General features: G+C 30.3%; 1 protein-coding gene across 1 annotated transcript; it reads right to left on the bottom strand.

Annotated features, from left to right (window-relative positions):
• Window positions 1-8,036: 8,036 nt before the first annotated feature.
• Window positions 8,037-11,612, bottom strand: LOC101890552 (uncharacterized). The gene is made up of 2 exons (XM_059130246.1): window positions 11,375-11,612; window positions 8,037-8,675 (listed from the first exon to the last, which is right to left on the bottom strand). Exons 1-2 carry the CDS (start codon window positions 11,610-11,612, stop codon window positions 8,101-8,103), a joined length of 813 nt encoding a protein of 270 aa, XP_058986229.1. The 3' UTR covers window positions 8,037-8,100.
• Between the last annotated feature and the right edge of the window lie 10,007 nt (window positions 11,613-21,619).

Genomic DNA, 21,619 nt, shown 5'->3' with positions numbered 1-21,619 from the left:
TTGATTTTTTAAAGAATTTCCAGAGGACCCATAGACTTCAATAAACGTGGATTTTTTAAGGAATTTTTAGAGGACCCATAGACTTTTATAAACTTTGATTTTTTAAAGAATTTCCAGAGGACCCATAGACTTCAATAATCGTGGATTTTTTAAAGAATTTTCAGAGGACCCATAGACTTCAATAAACGTGGATTTTTTAAAGAATTTTCAGAGGACCCATAGACTTCAATAATCCAGAATTTTGTTAAGAATTTTCGGAGGACCCATAGACTTCAATAAACGTGGATTTTTTAAAGAATTTTCAGAGGTCCCATAGACCTAAATAATCCAGGATTTTTTTAAGAATTTTCAGAGGACCCATTGACTTAAAAAAAAACCTGGATTTTTTAAAGGATTTCAATGGACCCATAGACTTCAATAAACGTGGATATTTTAAAGAAATTGCAGAAGACCCATAGACCTCAATAAACGTGGATTTTTTAAAGAATTTTCAGAGGACCCATAAACCTCAATAAACGTGGATTTTTTAAAGAATTTTCAGAGGACCCATAAACCTTAATAAACGTGGATTTTTTAAAGAATTTTCTGAGGACCCATAGACCCAAGCGTGAATTTTTTAAAGGATTTTCAGAGGACCCATAGGCTTCAATAAACGTGGATTTTTTAAAGGATTTTCAGAGGACCCAAAGATTTCAATAAACGTGGATTTTTTAAAGAATTTTCAGAGGACCCATAGGCTTCAATAATCGCGGATTTTTTAAAGAATTTTCAGAGGACCCATAGACTTCAATAAACGTGGATTTTTTTAAGAATTTTCAGAGGGCCCATTAACCTCAATAATCCAAAATATTGTTAAGAATTTTCAGAGGACCCATAGACTTCAAAAAACGTGGATTTTTTTAAAGAATTTTCAGAGGACCCATAGACTTCAATAAACGTAGATTTTTTAAAGAGTCGTCAGAGGACCCATAGACTTTAAAGGATTTTCAGAGGGCCCATACACTTAAATAAACGTGGATTTTTTAAAGAATTTTCTCGAGGATCCACAGACCTCAAAAATACAGAATTGTTTAAAGAATTTTCTTGAGGACCCATAGACCCCACTAAACGTGGAATTTTTAAAGAATTTTCAGAGGATGCATAGACCTCAATAATCCGGGAATTTTTAAAGAATTTTCAGAGGACCCATAGACTTCAATAAACGTGAACTTTTTAAAGAATTTTTAAAGGTCTCAAAGTCTCCAATTTTAGAACCGCTTCGATGCCTTCTTATCGCTGCCAAAGCGATATAGGCAGATCTCTCTTCGCGTAGGGTACAACTCCCCCCTCTCCAAAATTAGTATTGTTCTAATTTATTGACGTATTTTGGATCACAACAAAATACCATGAAATCATGATCATTATCTTTGGTTTGGTTCTGCAGTACCCAGAACACAACAACAACCACAGCAGAAACGATGAAAAAGTGTGAATCTCGAACCGGTACCGGTTCAGTTAAGTGTTGATTAATTGTGCCCCCTTAGAACCGGAGATTCTGAATTTTTTTTGGAAATACAATTACTTGTTTATTGAACAGTTAGTTAGAACTGACAATTGTGTTTGAAACCAAATACCAAATTGAGGTGTTCAAAATTAATTAACCATGGAATGCAGCCAGATGGGTATATTATTTGAAAAAAGGAATTTCCGAATGGAGAATTTTTAGGAATTAGATAATAAAATCACAGGCTGGGGTGTAGGGGAAGGTGAATTCCGATTTCTCACACATATCCACGTTTATTGAAGTGGATGGGTCCTCTGAAAATTCTGAAAACTCTATGGATGCTCTGAAAATTCTTTAAAAAATCCACGTTTAATGAAGTCTATGGGTCCTCTGAAAATTCTTTAAAAAATCCACGTTTATTGAGGTCTATGGGTCCTCTGAAAATTCTTTAAAAAATTGTTTAAAAAATTCTTTAAAAAATTGAAGTCTATGGGTCCTCTGAAAATTCTTTAAAAAATCCACGTTTAATGAAGTCTATGGGTCCTCTGAAAATTCTTTAAAAAATCCACGTTTATTGAGGTCTATGGGTCCTCTGAAAATTCTTTAAAAAATTGTTTAAAAAATTCTTTAAAAAATTGAAGTCTATGGGTCCTCTGAAAATTCTTTAAAAAATCCACGTTTATTGAAGTCTATGGGTCCTCTGAAAATTCTTTAAAAAATCCACGTTTATTGAAGTCTATGGGTCCTCTGAAAATTCTTTAAAAAATCCACATTTATTGAAGTCTATGGGTCCTCTGAAAATTCTTTAAAAAATCCACGTTTATTGAAGTCTTTGGGTCCTCTGAAAATTATTTAAAAAATCCTGGATTATTGAGGCCTATGGATCCTTTGACAATTATTTAAAAAATCCACGTTTATTGAAGTCTATGGGTCCTCTGAAAATTCTTTAAAAAATCCACGTCCATGTGGCCTTGAAAAAATTTAAAAAAAATCTTTAAAAAATGCCAAAGTTATTGAGATCTTTTAATTCTCTGAAAATTCTTCTCAAATATTCTTTAAATTTATTAAAAAACAACGTTTATTGAGAAAATTATTGAAAAAATCTAGAAAATCTCGATTGGGCGCCACGCATTTCCTAGTGAATCACCCACGATTGGGCGCCATTTTTGCCCATTTTCATAAATCATGTAGAGTATTCATTTCATTTTATTCAAAATATTATCTTCTTTTCTTTTCGATAACTGAAGTTTTTTTATAATGCCCTTAAGTCCTGCTACTCCAACCCCTTGCAATGAATATTCTCGTTGATCATGAATTAAAAATGCAATTTATTTCCAAAATTATTCTCCACATATTCCTAGCAAACATGCCAAGTTATTTTTATTAACCCAAAAATACAAAATTCAATTAACAAAATTATATGTTGACCTGGTTTTTTCGACTCAGAACACCAACTGAGTAACATCAACATAAAAACCAACTCCCCTTGGTAATCAGCCACGCTTTGGCCGGCCGGGGCTGGGAAACAAGGAAAGAAAATTAACTTTAGTGGAATGCCATTAAAAATTACAACTTCACAGAAAAAAAAACGCCAACTACATACCAAAGCTCCCAAAGTTGGGGCGGGGGTGTCGTGGAGGCTTAACATGCAATATTCCGTATGTCCTGCATATGACCCACATAGAAACAAACAAAATTTATTAAACCCTCCCCAAGTAAAGATGAAAAATTAATTTTTCAAAATTGCATTTTATGGCCGGCTAAAAACACATACTTTCAAACCGGAATAATACATAAACGAAATCCTCAATGCATTCTGGTCAGAAAGTTCACAACATAAAAATATATCACAACACCAACCACACCTCAGCAACTCCCCCCGCCTGCTGTTGGGGATGGTGATGGGTGGGTGGCCAAGCCCAGCAATAAAACACAGCAACAGCAGCTAATAAAGTAAACAACAACACACCTGGCCTTTGGATGTAGGTGTGTGTGTTTGTGTAGAAATGTAGAAGGATGCAACTTTCCGAAAAAAACCCATCCAATTTTCCAAAGTTTTTCTTTTTTGGAAAATTAGAAATGGAATATCAAATTATGTTTACGAGAGGCTAAAGTTTTTTTATGGCATATTTATGATAGTATTATGGCAAAGTTGCAATAAACTATGAAATATTAGAAACATTTATGGTAAGGGGGTGTTTTAGTGGCGTGGCAGGGAGGTCAGCTTTATTTTAGAAGGTTTCCAGGTGGTCTTCTTTTGGAAAAGAAGAAAAAAGAACGGCCATGTTCCTTTTTGATAGTTGAAAAGCTCTAAATATTCAGATCCAATTTGCTTTCCTTGGGGATGGGGGATAGGTCATAAGAAAAAATGGAAAAATTCTAAAGAACACGTATGAATCAAGTAGTCGAAGTTGTGGCGCCCAAATCTCTAAACAGCAAAATTCTACAGCTGTTGGACCCTATCGTGGGCTCCAAACAGATTATAATTTTAGAATCCAATAGAAACATTTTAGCACCCAAAAATTGTAGGATTTAAGTACACATATTCAAAAGACCAACCATGAAGCTTTAATAGCGCCCCTATGGCGCCCAATAGCAAGAGTTAAAAACCCAAATTCATGGCGGCCAATCGTATCTTTAAACAGGAAAATTCTAAAGTGGTGCTACATGGCGTCCAACATTTAATTGGACTAATTTCCTGAGGACCCAATTGAGGATTTTTAAGGGTATTTCAGAGGAGTCAAAGACCCCAATAAACGTGGATTTTTAAAGATTTTTTTTAGGACTCCAGAATGTCAATAAAAGTGGATTTTTTAGCAGATTTTCAGAGGACTCAAAGGGACGTGTATTTTTTAAAGAATTTTCAGGGGACCTATAGACTTCAATAAACGTGGATTTAAAAAAAATCAAGGAACCTATAGGCTTTAATAAACGTGGTTTTTTTTAAAACAAATTTCAGAGGACCTATAGACTTTAATAAAGGAGGATTTTTTAAAGAATTTTCAGGCTTCAATAAACGGATAATTTAAAAAAAAAATCAGGGGACCTATAGACCTTAATAAACTGGGATTTTTTTGAAAGAATTTTCGGAGGACCCATAGACTTCATTAAAGGAGGATTTTTTAAAGAATTTTCAGGCTTCAATAAACGCGGATTTTTTTAAGGACCCACCTAACTCCATAAACGTGGGTTTTTAAAGAATTGTTTAAGGAACACTAGACCTCAACAAACGTGGATTTTCTTTAAGAATTTTTAAAGGACTCGCAAACCTCCATAAGAGTGTATTTTTAAAGAATTTTCAAACTCGAAATCCTCAATAAATTATGGGTACTCAAAATAGACAATTCCATGGAACCCAAGGGTGAGATTTACAATAAACATGGCGCCCAATCAGCTGGACAAATTAATGGCGTCCAATTGTGGGTATTCTAATACATAAATCGTCGGTTCTCGAATAGACCTGAATAAAAGTGGATTTTTTAAAGAATTTTTTAAGGACCCACAGACCTCTTTAAACTTGGATTTTTTAAAGAATTTTCAGAGGACCAAAAGACTTCAAGAAACGTGGATTTTTTAAAGAATTTTCAGAAGACCCATAGACTTTAATAAACGTGGATTTTTTAAAGAATTTTCAGAAGACCCATAGACTTCATGAAACGTGAATTTTTTAATAAATTTTCAGAGGACCCATAGACTTCAATAAAAGTGGATTTTTTAAAGAATTTTCAGAGGACTCATAGACTTCAAAAAAAGTGGATTTTTTAATGAATTTTCAGAGGACCCATAGCCTTCAATAAACGTGCATTTTTTAAAGAATTTTTAGAGGACCAAAGGACCTCAATATACGAGGATGTTTTAAAGAATTTTCAGAGGACCCATAGAATTTAATAAACGTGGATTTTTTAAAGAATTTTTTTAAGAACCCATAGAATTTAATAAACATGGATTTTTTAAAGAATTTTTTTAAGAACCCATAGACTTCAATAAACGTTGATTTTTTTAAGAATTTTCAGAGGACCCATAGACTTCAATAAACGTGGAGTTTTTAAAGAATTTTTTAAGGACCCATAGACTTCAATAAACGTTGATTTTTTTAAGAATTTTCAGAGGACCCATAGACTTCAATAAACGTGGATTTTTTAAAGAATTTTCAGAGGACCCATAGACTTCAAAAAACGTGGATTTTTTAAAGATTTTTTGGGACCCATAGACTTTTATAAACGTGGATTTTTTAAGAATTTTCAGAGGATCCATAAAATGGATTTTTTAATGAATTTTCAGAGGACTCAATAAACGTGGATTTTTTAATGAATTTTCAGAGGACTCAATAAACGTGGATTTTTTAAAGAATTTTCAGAGGACTCAATAAACGTGGATTTTTTAAAGAATTTTCAGAGGACTCAATAAACGTGGATTTGTTAAAGAATTTTCAGAGGACTCAATAAACGTGGATTTTTTAAAGAATTTTCAGAGGACTCAATAAACGTGCATTTTTTAAAGAATTTTCAGAGGACTCAATAAACGTGGATTTTTAAAAGAATTTTCAGAGGACCCATAGACTTCAATAAACGTGGATTTTTTAAAGAATTTTCAGAGGACCCATAGACTTTAATAAACGTGGATTTTTTAAAGAATTTTCAGAGGACCTATAGACTTCAATAAACGTGGATTTTTTAAAGAATTTTCAGAGGACCTATAGACTTTAATAAACGTGGATTTTTTAAAGAATTTTCAGAGGACCCATAGACTTCAATAAATGTGGATTTTTTAAAGAATTTTCAGAGGCCTCAATAAACGTGGATTTTTAAAGAATTTTCAAAGGACCCATTTACTTCAAAAAACCTGGATTTTTTAAAGAATTTTCAGAGGACCCATAGACTTCAATAAATGTGGATTTTTTAAGAATTTTCAGAGGTCTCAATAAACGTGGATTTTTAAAGAATTTTCAGAGGACTCAATAAACGTGGATTTTTAGAGAATTATTTTAAGGACCCATATACCTCAATAAACGTGGATTTTTAATTTCATATAATTCAATAAACGGATTTTTTAAAGAATATTCAGAGGACTCGTAGATTTCATTAAATGTGGAGTTTCTAAAGAATTTTCAGAGCACCCATAGACTTGAATAAACGTGGATTTTTTAAAGAATTTTCAGAAGACCCATAGACTTCAATAAACGATTTTTTAAAGAATTTTCAGAGGACCCATAGACTTTAATAAATGTGGATTATTTAGAAAATTTTCAGAGGACTCAAAAACCTCAATAAAGGTGGATTTTTAACAAATTTTCAGAGGACACATAAACGTATATTTTCTTAAAGAAATTTCTGAGTATCCACAAACGTGAATTTTTTTAAAAAAAAATTTCAGAGGATCCATAAACGTGGATTTTTTAATAAAATTTCAGAGTATCCATAAACGTGGAGTTTTTAAAGAATTTTTTGAGGGCCCACAGACCTCAATAATCGTGGAATTCTAAAGAATTCTTTTCTATTGAAATTTCTCAGAAATTAAAGACCTCTATAAAGAATTTCTCAAAGACCCAAAGTCAATATAAAACATAATTTTTTTTTTCCAGAATTTTGGCTGATAGGAAAAATCGCAATAAATCTGTATTTCTAAAGAATTATGACAGGACTACAGAACTTAAGTAAACGGACATTTGTAAGGCATTTTGGTCCTTGAAAAAAGAAATTCTTTAAAAAATCCGCGTTTCTTCAACTGATCCACGTTTCTTCACGTTTCTGATTCTTTAAAATATCCGCGTTTCTTGGTCTGAACAAATATTTAAAAAAAATTCATATTTCTTCGTGTGATGGTACTTGATTTTTTTTTTTTTTTTTTTTTTTTTTTTTTGTAAGTTCCTGTCACATCTCATCACAACAACCGAATTCTGACACCGATGACAACTTTTTCAAAACTTTCCAACAGCCAAACAACCATCGATGAATCTGCAGTGGATTCACGGCACTTGACGTTGACACAATGACATACCGAAGACCGATATTTGAAATTTCAAACAAATATTTAAAGACCCAAAAGCCATGGCAGAGTTCCGTAGAAATTTTGATAATTTAACGGTATTTAAAACTACTGTCAAACAGAAACTTTTATCTGTCTCCCTGTCGTGGGAGGTTGGGAGAATTTGAGTTCATAGTTGGTTGGGCACGGGAAATTTAGTTGTTAAAATATTCAAAATGTTTTGACGGGTTTTAGAATAAATAAAGTGATGGGAAAAGTTTTTTGCTGTTGGGAAAATATTTTGACACTTTGAAGGTGGGAAAGATAGTTGTGAAGATAGTTGAAACCGGGAGAGATTGTTTCTCAAAACATCACAGAATGAGATAGCAGTAATGGTTTGGAGGTCAAATGGAATGATAAATGTGTTGAGGACCTTAGAGCCAACCTTGCTGCCATTCTGGGCAAAATAACAACTCAGAGGATTTATTTCCGAAATAAAAGTCTATTGGTCTTGTTATACTTTAATTTTCTTTTATTTTAAAAATTTTCACTTCAATACCGAACTTATAACCGAATTCTGATTTGGTATGTTATGCTTCTGAAAGAGGGTTCTCTACTCCTCTCCCTCTCTCTACTCTGTCTCTCTCACCTCCTTATGGTATGGTATCCCAATCCATATCCCAGCCCAGGGCATCACTAATCACACCCTTCAACTGATCCAGCGGAACACCCAAATGATACAGGGTCACCGTAAGTTCCTTGTAGGCTGGGACATTATTTCTCAAACGTTTAACAATTCGCTCAAATTCCTTCGATTTCATGCTGGTCACTTCTCGCAACAGCTGATCATCGGTGGAGATTAAGTGAGCATATAAATCTCTCAATTTTTGTCGCGGGATTACCGATTGAATTTTATATATAAGACCTCTGATGCCGGTCTCTGGTGCCCTGCGAAGGAAATTCCGGGAAACATAGTGGCCATCCTGTTGCAAATCCAGATGTAGGACATTACACACAAAGGAATTGAAAATGTTGTACTCCTCGGAGCTGCGTATGAGGGCGACCTTTTCCTTGTAGTCAGCAGATTCGATGTAATCTTTTAGGGCCTTGAATTCAGGATCATCGGCAAAGGATTTAACGATTTGTTTAACACTGTCCCAGGGTATAAGTTTCCGCGATTGGTTGAAGAGGTTTGCCAAGCCTTTGCTGGAGTCCCCTGTACATTTGCCTAAAAATAAAAATTATAAAAAAAAATATTTTTAGAAAATTCACGTTTGTTTGAGACTTGAAAAAATATTTATTTAAAACAATCCCCATTTGTTAAGGACTTGAAAAAAACATTTTTTAAAAAATCCACGTTTGTCGGAGACTTGAAAAAATAATTTTTAAAAAGTTCACGTTTGTTTAGGAATTGAAAAAATAATTTTTAAAAAGTTCACGTTTGTTTAGGAATTGAAAAAAATTATTTTTAAAAAATCCACGTTTGTTTAGGAATTGAAAAAATAATTTTTAAAAAATCCTCGTTTGTTTAGGAATTGAAAAAATAATTTTTAAAAAGTTCACGTTTGTTTAGGAATTGAAAAAAATTATTTTTAAAAAATCCACGTTTGTTTAGGAATTGAAAAAATAATTTTTAAAAAATCCACGTTTGTTTAGAAATTAAAAAAATAATTTTTAAAAAATCCACGTTTGTTTAGGAATTGAAAAAATAATTTTTAAAGAATCCTCGTTTGTTTAGGAATTGAAAAAATAATTTTTAAAAAGTTCACGTTTGTTTAGGAATTGAAAAAAATTATTTTTAAAAAATCCACGTTTGTTTAGGAATTGAAAAAATAATTTTTAAAAAATCCACGTTTGTTTAGGAATTAAAAAAATAATTTTTAAAAAAATCCACGTTTGTTTAGGAATTCAAAAAATAATTTTTAAAAAAATCCACGTTGGTTTAGGAATTAAAAAAAATAATTTTTAAAAAAATCCACGTTTGTTTAGGAATTCAAAAAATAATTTTTAAAAAAATCCACGTTTGTTTAGGAATTCAAAAAATAATTTTTAAAAAAATCCACGTTGGTTTAGGAATTAAAAAAAATAATTTTTAAAAAAATCCACGTTTGTTTAGGAATTCAAAAAATAATTTTTAAAAAAATCCACGTTTGTTTAGGAATTCAAAAAATAATTTTTAAAAAATCCACGTTTGTTTAGGAATTCAAAAAATAATTTTTAAAAAAATCCACGTTTGTTTAGGAATTCAAAAAATAATTTTTAAAAAAATCCACGTTTGTTTAGGAATTCAAAAAATAATTTTAAAAATCCACGTTTGTTTGTGACTTGAAAAAATAGTTTTTAAAAAATCCACGTTTGTTTAGGAATTCAAAAAATAATTTTTAAAAAAATCCACGTTTGTTTAGGAATTCAAAAAATAATTTTTTTTAAAATCCACGTTTGTTTAGGAATTCAAAAAATATTTTTTTTTTTAAATCCACGTTTGTTTAGGAATTCAAAAAATATTTTTTTTTTTTAAATCCACGTTTGTTTAGGAATTCAAAAAATATTTTTTTTTTAAATCCACGTTTGTTTAGGAATTCAAAAAATATTTTTTTTAAAATCCACGTTTGTTTAGGAATTCAAAAAATATTTTTTAAAAAATCCACGTTTGTTTTGGAATTCGAAAAATAATTTTTAAAAAATCCACGTTTGTTTAGGAATTCAAAAAATAATTTTTTTAAAATCCACGTTTGTTTAGGAATTCAAAAAATAATTTTTTTAAAATTCATGTTTGTTTAGGAATTCCAAAAATAATTTTTAAAAAATTCACGTTTGTTTAGGAATTTCAAAAATAATTTTTTAAAAAATCCACGTTTGTTTAGGAATTCCAAAACTAATTTTTAAAAAATCCACGTTTGTTTAGGAATTCAAAAAATATTTTTTTAAAAAATCCACGTTTGTTTAGGAATTCAAAAAATATTTTTTTAAAAAATCCACGTTTGTTTAGGAATTTAAAAAATAATTTTTTAAAAAATCCACGTTTGTTTAGGAATTCAAAAAATAATTTTTAAAAAATCCACGTTTGTTTAGGAATTCAAAAAATAATTTTTAAAAAATCCACGTTTGTTTAGGAATTCAAAAAATAATTTTTAAAAAATCCACGTTTGTTTAGGAATTCAAAAAATAATTTTTAAAAAATCCACGTTTGTTTAGGAATTCAAAAAATAATTTTTAAAAAATCCACGTTTGTTTAGGAATTCAAAAAATAATTTTTAAAAAATCCACGTTTGTTTAGGAATTCAAAAAATAATTTTTAAAAAATCCACGTTTGTTTAGGAATTCAAAAAATAATTTTTAAAAAATCCACGTTTGTTTAGGAATTCAAAAAATAATTTTTAAAAAATCCACGTTTGTTTAGGAATTCAAAAAATAATTTTTAAAAAATCCACGTTTGTTTAGGAATTCAAAAAATAATTTTTAAAAAATCCACGTTTGTTTAGGAATTCAAAAAATAATTTTTAAAAAATCCACGTTTGTTTAGGAATTCAAAAAATAATTTTTAAAAAATCCACGTTTGTTTAGGAATTCAAAAAATAATTTTTAAAAAATCCACGTTTGTTTAGGAATTCAAAAAATAATTTTTAAAAAATCCACGTTTGTTTAGGAATTCAAAAAATAATTTTTAAAAAATCCACGATTGTTTAGGAATTCAAAAAATAATTTTTAAAAAATCCACGTTTGTTTGAGACTTGAAAAAATATTTCCCCCATTTTGTTGCCTTAACCATAAAAGTCCCGGCCTCCTTTCCCTCCAAATTTGAAATAAAACTAAATTTCGACTTTTTTTTCATTTTTCTATTTTAGACTGTTGTCAAAGGTGTCGAGGGTTTATTGGCTTTTATGGATTTGGTTAACAAAATAGGGGTCTTTACAAGTATCGGTTTACCTTTTTTACCAACTGCCTTGACAACAAATTCATTTTCCCCAGCAATATCATCCCACACCGGTTGCCAATTGATCTTCACATGATGTAGATCCTCCAGAGAACGATCGAATACTTCCAATGTTTCAGGCGATTCCAGGGACTCATGGGATTCCAGCGACTTTGTACGATACCATATGCCGGCTGCCAGGATTTGGGGGATGACCAACAGGAGCAGGGCAAAAATTTTAAAATTCAACATGATTGACTCAGAATTCTGTTAAAACGTCAGTGGAAGCCAGCTTATCCAGAACTGTTGGAAGTTTTGTAAATGGAAATAACTTTTATACCTTGCCCCGAATGTGGGTCATTTGGTCTGTCGTTGTTGGCTTCTTTGTGTTTGGGCTCCTTAGGGACTTTTCTTTTTTTTTTCTTCGGAATATTGAGACAAAGATTTGAGTTCTTTGGCAAAAATGGGAATTGATTTTAAATTAATGCCGGTGATTATGAATTGGAAGCTAAAAATAACCAAAGGTTGAATGACAAGATTTTTTGGATGCAATCTGCAGCTCAATGCAGCTTCATGAAATTTTTAGTGGAATGACGTGTTCCATAAATCCATTTATCATTTCAGGGTGACTGAGGTGGTATCCTGGTCGTCTTCAGGGCCAACAGAAATTATGCAACACATAGAAAAATTAACAACAGCTAACATTGTTTTTTGTGGCCGCCACTCACCCCCAGTTCCACTTTCCCCTCCAGCCAAACAATGACATCTCCTAATGAGGATTAATATTTGCCTTAATCAAACTTGTCTATTACAACCATCAACCACCCTGCTCCTTCTCCTTACAACCCCTCCCTTACATATTTTATATGGGTCACAATGACCACCACCTCCATTGTTCTCCTTCCTTAGAAATAGTTTGATGTCCCATTTCTTGTTGGGCCGAAATTAATTGACATGCGGCGAAACCCCCCTCTTCTCTTATCACAAATGATGGAATCACCAAAGTTCCTTAAGGCAAATAATCAGCGACGTCTGGGTGTGTCTTTAATAAATTGTTGGTCACATTGAAATATTCACATTTCCTAGAGGAGACCTAGACCTAGAAATCAAAAAACCCTGGGAAATGTCTGTATCAAAACAAACATAACTTCTTTTGGTAACTTTAACTTTTGAATTTTTTAAAATTATTTTTTGAAGTCTATAACAAACGTGGATTTTTTAAAAATAATTTTTTGAATTCCCAAACAGTCTTGGATTTTTTAAAAATTATTTTTTGAATTCCTAAACAAACGTGGATTTTTTAAAAATTATTTTTTGAATTCCTAAACAAACGTGGATTTTTTTATAAATAATTTTTTTAAGTCTCAAACAAACGTGGATTTTTTAAAAATTATTTTTTGAAGTCTCAAACAAACGTGGATTTTTTAAAAATTATTTTTTCAAGTCTCAAACAAACGTGGATTTTTTAAAAAAAATATTTTTTCAAGTCTCAAACAAACGTGGATTTTTTAAAAAAATATTTTTTCAAGTCTCAAAAAAAAGTGGATTTTTTAAAAATTATTTTTTCAAATCTAAAACAGACGTGGATTTTTTAAAAAATATTTTTTCAAATCTAAAACAGACGTGGATTTTTTAAAAAATATTTTTTCAAATCTAAAACAGACGTGGATTTTTTAAAAATTATTTTTTCAAGTCTCAAACAAACGTGAATTTTTTAAAAATTATTTTTTCAAGTCTCAAACAAACGTGAATTTTTTAAAAATTATTTTTTCAAGTCTCAAACAAACGTGAATTTAAAAATTGTTTTTCCAAGTTATTTACAAACGTTGATTTTTTAAAAATTATTTTTTCAAGTCTCAAACAAACGTGGACTTTTTAAAAATTATTTTTTCAAGTCTCAAACAAACGTGGATTTTTTTAAAATTATTTTTTCAAATCTCAAACAAACGTAGATTTTTTAAAAATTATTTCTTGAATTCCTAAACAAACGTGGATTTTTTAAAAATTATTTTTTGAATTCCTAAACAAACGTGGATTTTTTAAAAATTATTTTTTGAATTCCTAAACAAACGTGGATTTTTAAAAAATTATTTTTTGAATTCCTAAACAAACGGGGATTTTTTAAAAATTATTTTTTGAATTACTAAACAAACGTGGATTTTTTAAAAATTATTTTTTGAATTCCTAAACAAACGTGGATTTTTTAAAAATTATTTTTTGAATTCCTAAACAAACGTGGATTTTTTAAAAATTATTTTTTGAATTCCTAAACAAACGTGGATTTTTTAAAAATTATTTTTGAATTCCTAAACAAACGTGGATTTTTTAAAAATTATTATTTGAATTCCTAAACAAACGTGGATTTTTTAAAAATTATTTTTTGAATTCCTAAACAAACGTGGATTTTTTAAAAATTATTTTTTGAATTCCTAAACAAACGTGGATTTTTTAAAAATTATTTTTTCAAGTTATTTACAAACGTGGATTTTTTAAAAATTATTTTTTCAAGTTTCAAACAAACGTGGATTTTTTAAAAATTATTTTTTCAAGTTTCAAACAAACGTGGATTTTTTAAAAATTATTTTTTCAAGTTTCAAACAAACGTGGATTTTTTAAAAATTATTTTTTCAAGTTTCAAACAAACGTGGATTTCTTAAAAATTATTTTTTCAAGTTTCAAACAAACGTGGATTTTTTAAAAATTATTTTTTCAAGTTTCAAACAAACGTGGATTTTTTAAAAATTATTTTTTCAAGTTTCAAACAAACTTGGATTTTTTAAAAATTATTTTTTCAAGTTTCAAACAAACGTGGATTTTTTAAAAATTATTTTTTCAAGTTTCAAACAAACTTGGATTTTTTAAAAATTATTTTTTCAAGTTTCAAACAAACGTGGATTTTTTAAAAATTATTTTTTCAAGTTTCAAACAAACGTGGATTTTTTAAAAATTATTTTTTCAAGTTTTTTTTAATTAAATTTGACTTGTTTCAATTTCAGGCAAATGCACTTTATACTCCGGCGAAGGCTTGGCACACCTCTTCGAAAACGAATGCCCTTTAACAGTGTTGAACATATCGTTAAATCCTATGCCGATGATCCTGAATTCAAGGCCCTAAAAGCCTACATCGAGTCTCCGGACTACAAAGAAAAGGTCGCCCTGATACGCAGCTCCGAGGAGAACAAAATTTTCATTTCCTTTGTTGTAATGTCTTAAATCTGGATTTGCAACAGGATAGTCATTATGTTTCCCGGAATTTCCTGCGCAGGGCACCAGAGACCGGTATCAGAGGTCTTATATATAAAATTCAATCGCTAATATCACGACAAAAATTGAGAGATTTATATGCTTACCTTATCTCCACCGATGATCAGCTGCTGCGAGAAGTGACCAGCATGAAATCAAAAGAATTTGAGCGAATTGTTAAACGTTTGAGAAATAATGTCCCAGCCTACAAGAAACTTACAGTGACCCTTTATTATTTAGGCGTTCCCCTGGATCAGTTGAAGGGTGTGATAAGTGATGCCCTGGGTTATGGATTGGGATACCATAGCAGAAAAAGCTGATGGAAGAAGGGGGAGGAAAGTAGGGAACTCTATTTCAGAAGCATAACATACCAAATCAGCATTCGGTTATAAGTTAGGTATTGAAGTGAAAAAATTTAAAAATAAATGAAAATTATTTTATAAATGAAAATTATTTTATAACTTTGAAAATAAATCCTCTGAGTTGTTATTCTGCCCATAATGTCAGCAAAGAGCCCTTTAAGGTCCTCCACACATTTAACAATTCATTTGACCTCCAAACCATCACTGCTACCTCACTCTGTGATATTTTGATAAACAATCTCTCCCGGTTTCTACTCCCTTCCTCACGTTCCCCCCACCAAAGTGTCAAAATATTATCACAACAGCAAAACACTTTTCCCATCACTTTAGTTATTCTAAAACCCGTCAAAACATTTTGAATATTTTAACAACTAAATTTCCCGTGTCCAACCAACTATGGACTCACATTATCCCACCTCCCACGAGAGGGAGACAGATAAAAGTTTCTGTTTGACAGTAGTTTTAAATACCGTTAAATTATCAAATTTCTACGGAAGTCTGGCATGGCTTTTGGGTCTTTAAATATTTGTTTGAAATTGCAAATATCGGTCGTCGGTATGTCAATGTGTCAACGTCAAGTGCTATGAATCGGCTGTCGATTCATCGATGGTTGGTTGGCTGTTGGGAAGTTTTGAAAAAGTTGTCATCGCTGCCAGGATTTGGTTATTGGTGTTGAGATGTGAGAGGAATCAAAATTACACTATGCAACACAAAAATTCAATAGATTATGAAAGTACAGCTAAAAAGAGAAGACACGTGTATCGGCGTTTTGAAAGTTTAGCTCGAAAAGATACCAAAATAGAGAGGGACAAGCTTCCCCTCTCTTCCACACTTTTAGACAATTTCAAATTAAGGTTCCTCGGAACCCGTGTATTTTAAGTATATAGCGTCGTCGGCAATATTGCAGATAAAAATATGGGAAATATTTTGGTAGAAAATTTTAACCCTCCAGCGAGTCACCAAAGTGGTCTTTTTGACTCTTTTTTACAAAAATTGGTTAAAAACTCCTTTTAAATGGCATCGCAGCAAGTAAAAATATTCTACAAGATTATTTGTCATAAAATTCTGCTATAGGTTCTAGATTACGTCAAGAGTAGAGCTTTTGTAGGCTTGTAAAAAATATAATGAGTTGTCACTGGGTTAATTTTAACAGCTATCGGACGAGCGGCTTAGAAATGACAGCAGTCTGAAATTGGTTGCAGTTTTAGGGGTTAGAACCGTACTTACTGTGAGTTTGTGCAAAAATCTCCAACAAAGCACCATTTTAGAAGGATAAAGTCAACGACAAAAATATTCTCCATCAAATTTCACTATAAGTCACCAAAGAAAAGAAATCTCTATTTCCACTCAATATCAAAAAAAAATATTTGCATCAATGTGCCAAAGAAAAACCCATGAAAATAATCCCTAATTTATTGATCAATTTTTTCACTGACTTTTTTCGAATTTACGCCTGAAGGTGACATATAACTTAATTGTAGGCAGAATTTGTCAAAAACAAAAATATTCTCCATCAAATTTCACTACAAGTCGCCAAAGAAAAGAAATCTCTATTTTCATGGAATATCAAAAAAATATCTGCATCAATATTCCAAAAAAAAAAAAAAGAAATCTTTCCTTCATTTTTGAGCTATTTTCCCTCGGACTTTTTTCGAGTTGACGCCTGAAAGTCACATAAAATTTCATTTTAGGCGGAAGCCATCAAAAGAAGAAATATTCTATACAATATTTCACTACAAATCTCGGAATAAATCATATATCTAGCTGCAATGGATTTAAAGAAATTTGCATTTAAAATTTGAGTACTTCAAGTGAAAATTATGTCTTTGCTTTTTTCGCTGTTCATTTAACATGTATTCACTTCAAGTCAAAATCACCCTTTATACTTTATTTTTTGGGGAAAGTATCAAAGGAAGAATTATTCTACATCGAATTTCATTACAAATCTCAGAATAAATCATATATCTAGGTGCAATAGTTTTTATGAAAATTGCATTCACAATTTATGCACTAAATATGAAAATAATGTCTTTGCTTTTTTCGCTGTTAATTCAACACGTATCCACTCCAAGTCAAAATCTCCCTTTATGTTTCATTTTTTGGGGAAAGTGCCAAAGGAAGAATTATTCTACATCGAATTTTACTATAAATCTCAGAACAAACCATATATCTAGGAGCAAAAGTTTCTAAGAAAATTACATTCAAAATGTATGTGCTAAAAGTGAAAATTATGTATTAGCTTTTTTCGCTGTTAATTTAACACGCATCCATTCCAAGACAAAATCTCCCTTTTTGCTTCATTTTTTGGTTCAAATGTCAAAGAAGAAATTATTCTACACCGAATTTTACTACAAATCTCAGAATAAACCGTATATCTTGGTGCAATAGTTTCTAAGAAAATTGCATTCAAACTATATGTGTTAAAAGTGAAAATTTAGCCTTTGCTTATAGTTCTGTTAAATTATCACGCATCCAAATCCTAGTCAAAATCTCCCTTCATACTTCATTTTTTGGGAAAAGTGTCAAAGCAAGAATTATTCTAAATAAAATTTCACTACAAATCTCAGAATAAACCATATATCTAGGTGCAATAGTTTCTAAGAAAATTACACTCAAACTTTATGTGCTAAAAGTAATAATTTTGGTTTTGCTTTTTTCGCTGTTAATTTTACATGTATCCACTCCAAGTCAAAATCTCCCCTTATACTTCATTTTTTGGGAAAAGTGCCAAAGGGAGAATTATTCTACATCGAATTTCACTATAAATCTCAGAATAAACCATATATCTAGGTGCAATAGTTTCTAAGAAAATTACATTCAAAATTTATGCACTAAAGGTGAAAATAATGTCTTTGCTTTTTTCACTGTAAATTTAACACGTATACACTCCCAGTCAAAATCTCCCTTTTTGCTTCATTTTTTGGGTCAAATGTCAAAGGAGGAATTATTCTACATCGAATTTTACTACAAATCTCAGAGTAAACCATATATCTAGTGCCAATAGTTTTTATGAAAATTATATTCGAAATGTATTAAATAAAAGTGAAAATTAAGTAATTGCATTTTTTGCTTCTAATTTAAAACGAACCCAATCCGGGTCAAAATCTCCCTTTTTGCTTCATTTTTTGGGTCAAATGTCATGGAGGAATTATTCTACATCGAATTTTACTATAAATCTCAGAATAAACCGTATATCTGGTGCAATAGTTTCTAAGAAAATTGCATTCAAACTATATGTGCTAAAAGTAAAAATTCAACCTTTACTTCTATTGCTGTTAAATTATCACGCATTCAAATCCGAGTCAAAGTCTCCCTTAATACTTCATTTTTTGGGAAAAGTGCCAAAGGAAGAATTATTCTACATCGAATTTCACTATAAATCTCAGAATAAACCATATATCTAGGTGCAATAGTTACTAAGAAAATTACATTCAAAATTTATGCACTAAAGGTGAAAATAATGCCTTTGCTTTTTTCACTGTAAATTTAACACGTATACACTCCCAGTCAAAATCTCCCTTTTTGCTTCATTTTTTGGGTCAAATGTCAAAGGAGGAATTATTCTACATCGAATTTTACTACAAATCTCAGAGTAAACCATATATCTATGTGCAATAGTTTCTAAGAAAATTACATTCAAAATGTATGCATTAAAGGTGAAAATTATGTCTTTGCTTCTATTGCTGTTAATTTAAAACGTATCCACTCCAAGTCAAAATCTCCCTTTATAATTATTTTTTTGGAAGAAGTGTAAAAGCAAGAATTATTCTACATCGAATTTCACTACAAATCTCAGAATAAACGTATATCTAGGTGCAATAGTTTAGAAAAAATAGAAATAGAAAATTGCATTCAAACTATATGTACTAAAAGTGAAAATTACATCTTGGCTTGTTTACTTGTACTAAAAGTGAAAATTATATGTTAGCTTTTTTCACTTTTAATTTAACATGTATCCAGACCGGATCAAAATCTCCCTTTATAAGTAATTTTTTGGGGAAAATTGCCAAAGGGAGAATTATTCTACATCGAATTTCACTACAAATCTCAGAATAAACCATATATCTAGGTGCAATAGTTTTTATGAAAATTACATTCAAAATGTATGCACTAAAGGTGAAAATTATGTCTTTGCTTCTATTGCTGTTAATTTAACACGTATCCATTCCAAGTCAAAATCTCCCTTTATGTTTCATTTTTAAGGGAAAGTGCCAAAGCAAAAATTATTCTACATCGAATTTCACTACAAATCTCGGAATAAACTATGTATCTTGGTCCAATAGTTTCTAAGAAAATTACATTCAAAATGAATATACCATAAGTGAAAATTATATGTTAGCTTTTTTCGCTGTTAATTTAACACGCATCCATTCCAAGTCAAAATCTCCCTATTTGCTTCATTTTTTGGGTCAAATGTCAAAGGAGGAATTATTCTAGATCAAATTTCACTACAAATCTCAGAATAAACTATATCTCTAGGTGCAATGGTTTCTATAAAAAATTCATTCAAACCTTATGTGTTAAAAGTGAAAATTATGTCTTGTCATTTTTCGCTGTTAATTTAACATGTATTCACTTCAAGTCAAAATCTCCCTTTATACTTCATTTTTTGGGTCAAATGTCAAAGGAAGAATTATTCTACATCGAATTTCACCATAAATCTCAGAATAAACCATATATCTAGTTCCAATAGTTTCTAAGAAAATTACATTCAAACTTCATGTGCTAAAAGTAAAAATTCAGCCTTTGCTTCTATTGCTGTTAAATTATCATGCATCCAAATCCGGATCAAAATCTCCCCTTAAACTTCGTTTTTTTGAGAAAAATGTCAAAGCAAGAATTATTCTACATCAAATTTCACTACAAATCTCAGAATAAACCATATTTCTAGGTCCAATAGTTTCTAAGAAAATTACATTCAAAATTTATGAACTAAATATGAAAATAATGTCTTTGCTTTTTTCGCTGTTAATTTAACACATATCCATTCCAAGTCAAAATCTGCCTTTTTGCTTCATTTTTTTGGGGAAAGTGCCAAAGAAAGAATTATTCTACATCGAATTTAATTACATATCTCAGAATAAACTATATATCTAGGTCCAATAGTTTCTAAGAAAATCACATTCAAAATGAATGTACAAAGAGTGAAAATTATATGTTAGCTTTTTTCGCTGTAAATTTAACACGCATCCACTCCAAGTCAAAATCTCCCTTTATAAGTAATTTTTTGGGGAAAGTGTCAAAGAAAGAATTATTCTACATCGAATTTCACTACAAATCTCAGAATAAACCATATATCTAGGTGTAATAGTTTCTAAGAAAATTACATTCACAATTTATGCACTAAAGGTGAAAATTTCGTCTTGGCTTATTTACTGTTAAATTGAAAAATATCCACTGCAAGTCAAAATCTCCCATTATGTTTCATTTTTTGGGGAAAGTGAAAAGGGAAGAATTATTCTACATCGAATTTCACTACAAATCTCAGAATAAACCATATATCTAGGTGGAATAGTTTTTTATAAAAAACTCATTCAAACTTTATGTACTAAAAGTGAAATTTATGTATTTTTTCGATCTTAATTTAACACATATCCACTCCAAGTCAAAATCTCCCTTTATGTTCCATTTTTTGGGGAAAGTTCCAAAGGAAGAATTATTCTACATCAAATTTTACTATAAATCTCAGGATAAACCATATGTCTAGGAGCAATAATTTTTATGAAAATTTCATTCAAAATGTATTTACCACAAGTGAGATTTTTTCTTTGCCTTTTTTGCTGTTGATTTATCACGCATCCGATCCGAGTCAAAATCTCCCTTTATGTTTCATTTTTTGAGAAAAGTTCCAAAGAAGAATTATTCTACATCGGATTTAACTACAAATCTCAGAATAAACCATGTATCTAGGTGCAATAGTTTTTATAAAAATTTCATTCAAAATTTATACACTAAATATGAAAATAATGTCTTTGTTTTTTCGCTGTTAATTCAACACGTATCCACTCCAAGTCAAAATCTCCCTTTATGTTTCATTTTATGGAGAAAATACCAAAGGAAGAATTATTCTACATTGAATTTCACTACAAATCTCAGAATAAACCATATATCTAGGGCCAATAGTTTCTAAGAAAATTAAAAGTGAAAATTATATGTTAGCTTTTTTCGCTGTTAATTTAACACGTATCCAATCCGAGTCGAAATCTCCCATTATGTTTCATTTTTTGGGGAATGTGTCAAAGTGAGAATTATTCTACATCGAATTTCACTACAAATCTCAGAATAAACCATATATCTCGGAGCAATAGTTTTTATGAAAATTACATTCAAAATTTATGCACTAAATATGAAAATTATGTGCTTGCATTTGCTTCTGTTAATTTAACACGTTTTCAATTCGAGTCAAAATCTTCCTTTATTCTTCGTTTTTTGGGAAAAGTGTCGGAGACAAAAATATTCTCCATCAAATTTCACTATAAGTCACCAAAGAAAAGAAATCTCTATTTCCATTGCATATCCAAAAAATGTTTGCATCAATGTTCCAAGAAAAGGAACCTAAAATATTCCCTTTATTTTTTAAATTTTCTTTGAACTATTTTTTTTTAAATTGACCCCTGAAAGTAACATAAAATTACATAAATTTTTTTAAGACTC

Source organism: Musca domestica, unplaced genomic scaffold (genome assembly GCF_030504385.1).
Source record: "Musca domestica strain aabys unplaced genomic scaffold, Musca_domestica.polishedcontigs.V.1.1 7, whole genome shotgun sequence".
NCBI lineage: Eukaryota > Metazoa > Arthropoda > Insecta > Diptera > Muscidae > Musca > Musca domestica.
The sequence above is the reverse complement of the archived record's forward strand: the minus strand, read 5'-3'. Positions and strand labels throughout refer to the sequence as shown.

Bases quoted from the DNA above. Each gene is read 5' to 3' on its own strand.
- LOC101890552 (XM_059130246.1), bottom strand. From the start codon at position 11,612: ATGTTGAATTTTAAAATTTTTGCCCTGCTCCTGTTGGTCATCCCCCAA. The intron at 8,676-11,374 runs GTAAACCGATAC...TTTTATTTTTAG, and splicing joins CAAGGCAGTTGGTAAAAAAG to GCAAATGTACAGGGGACTCC.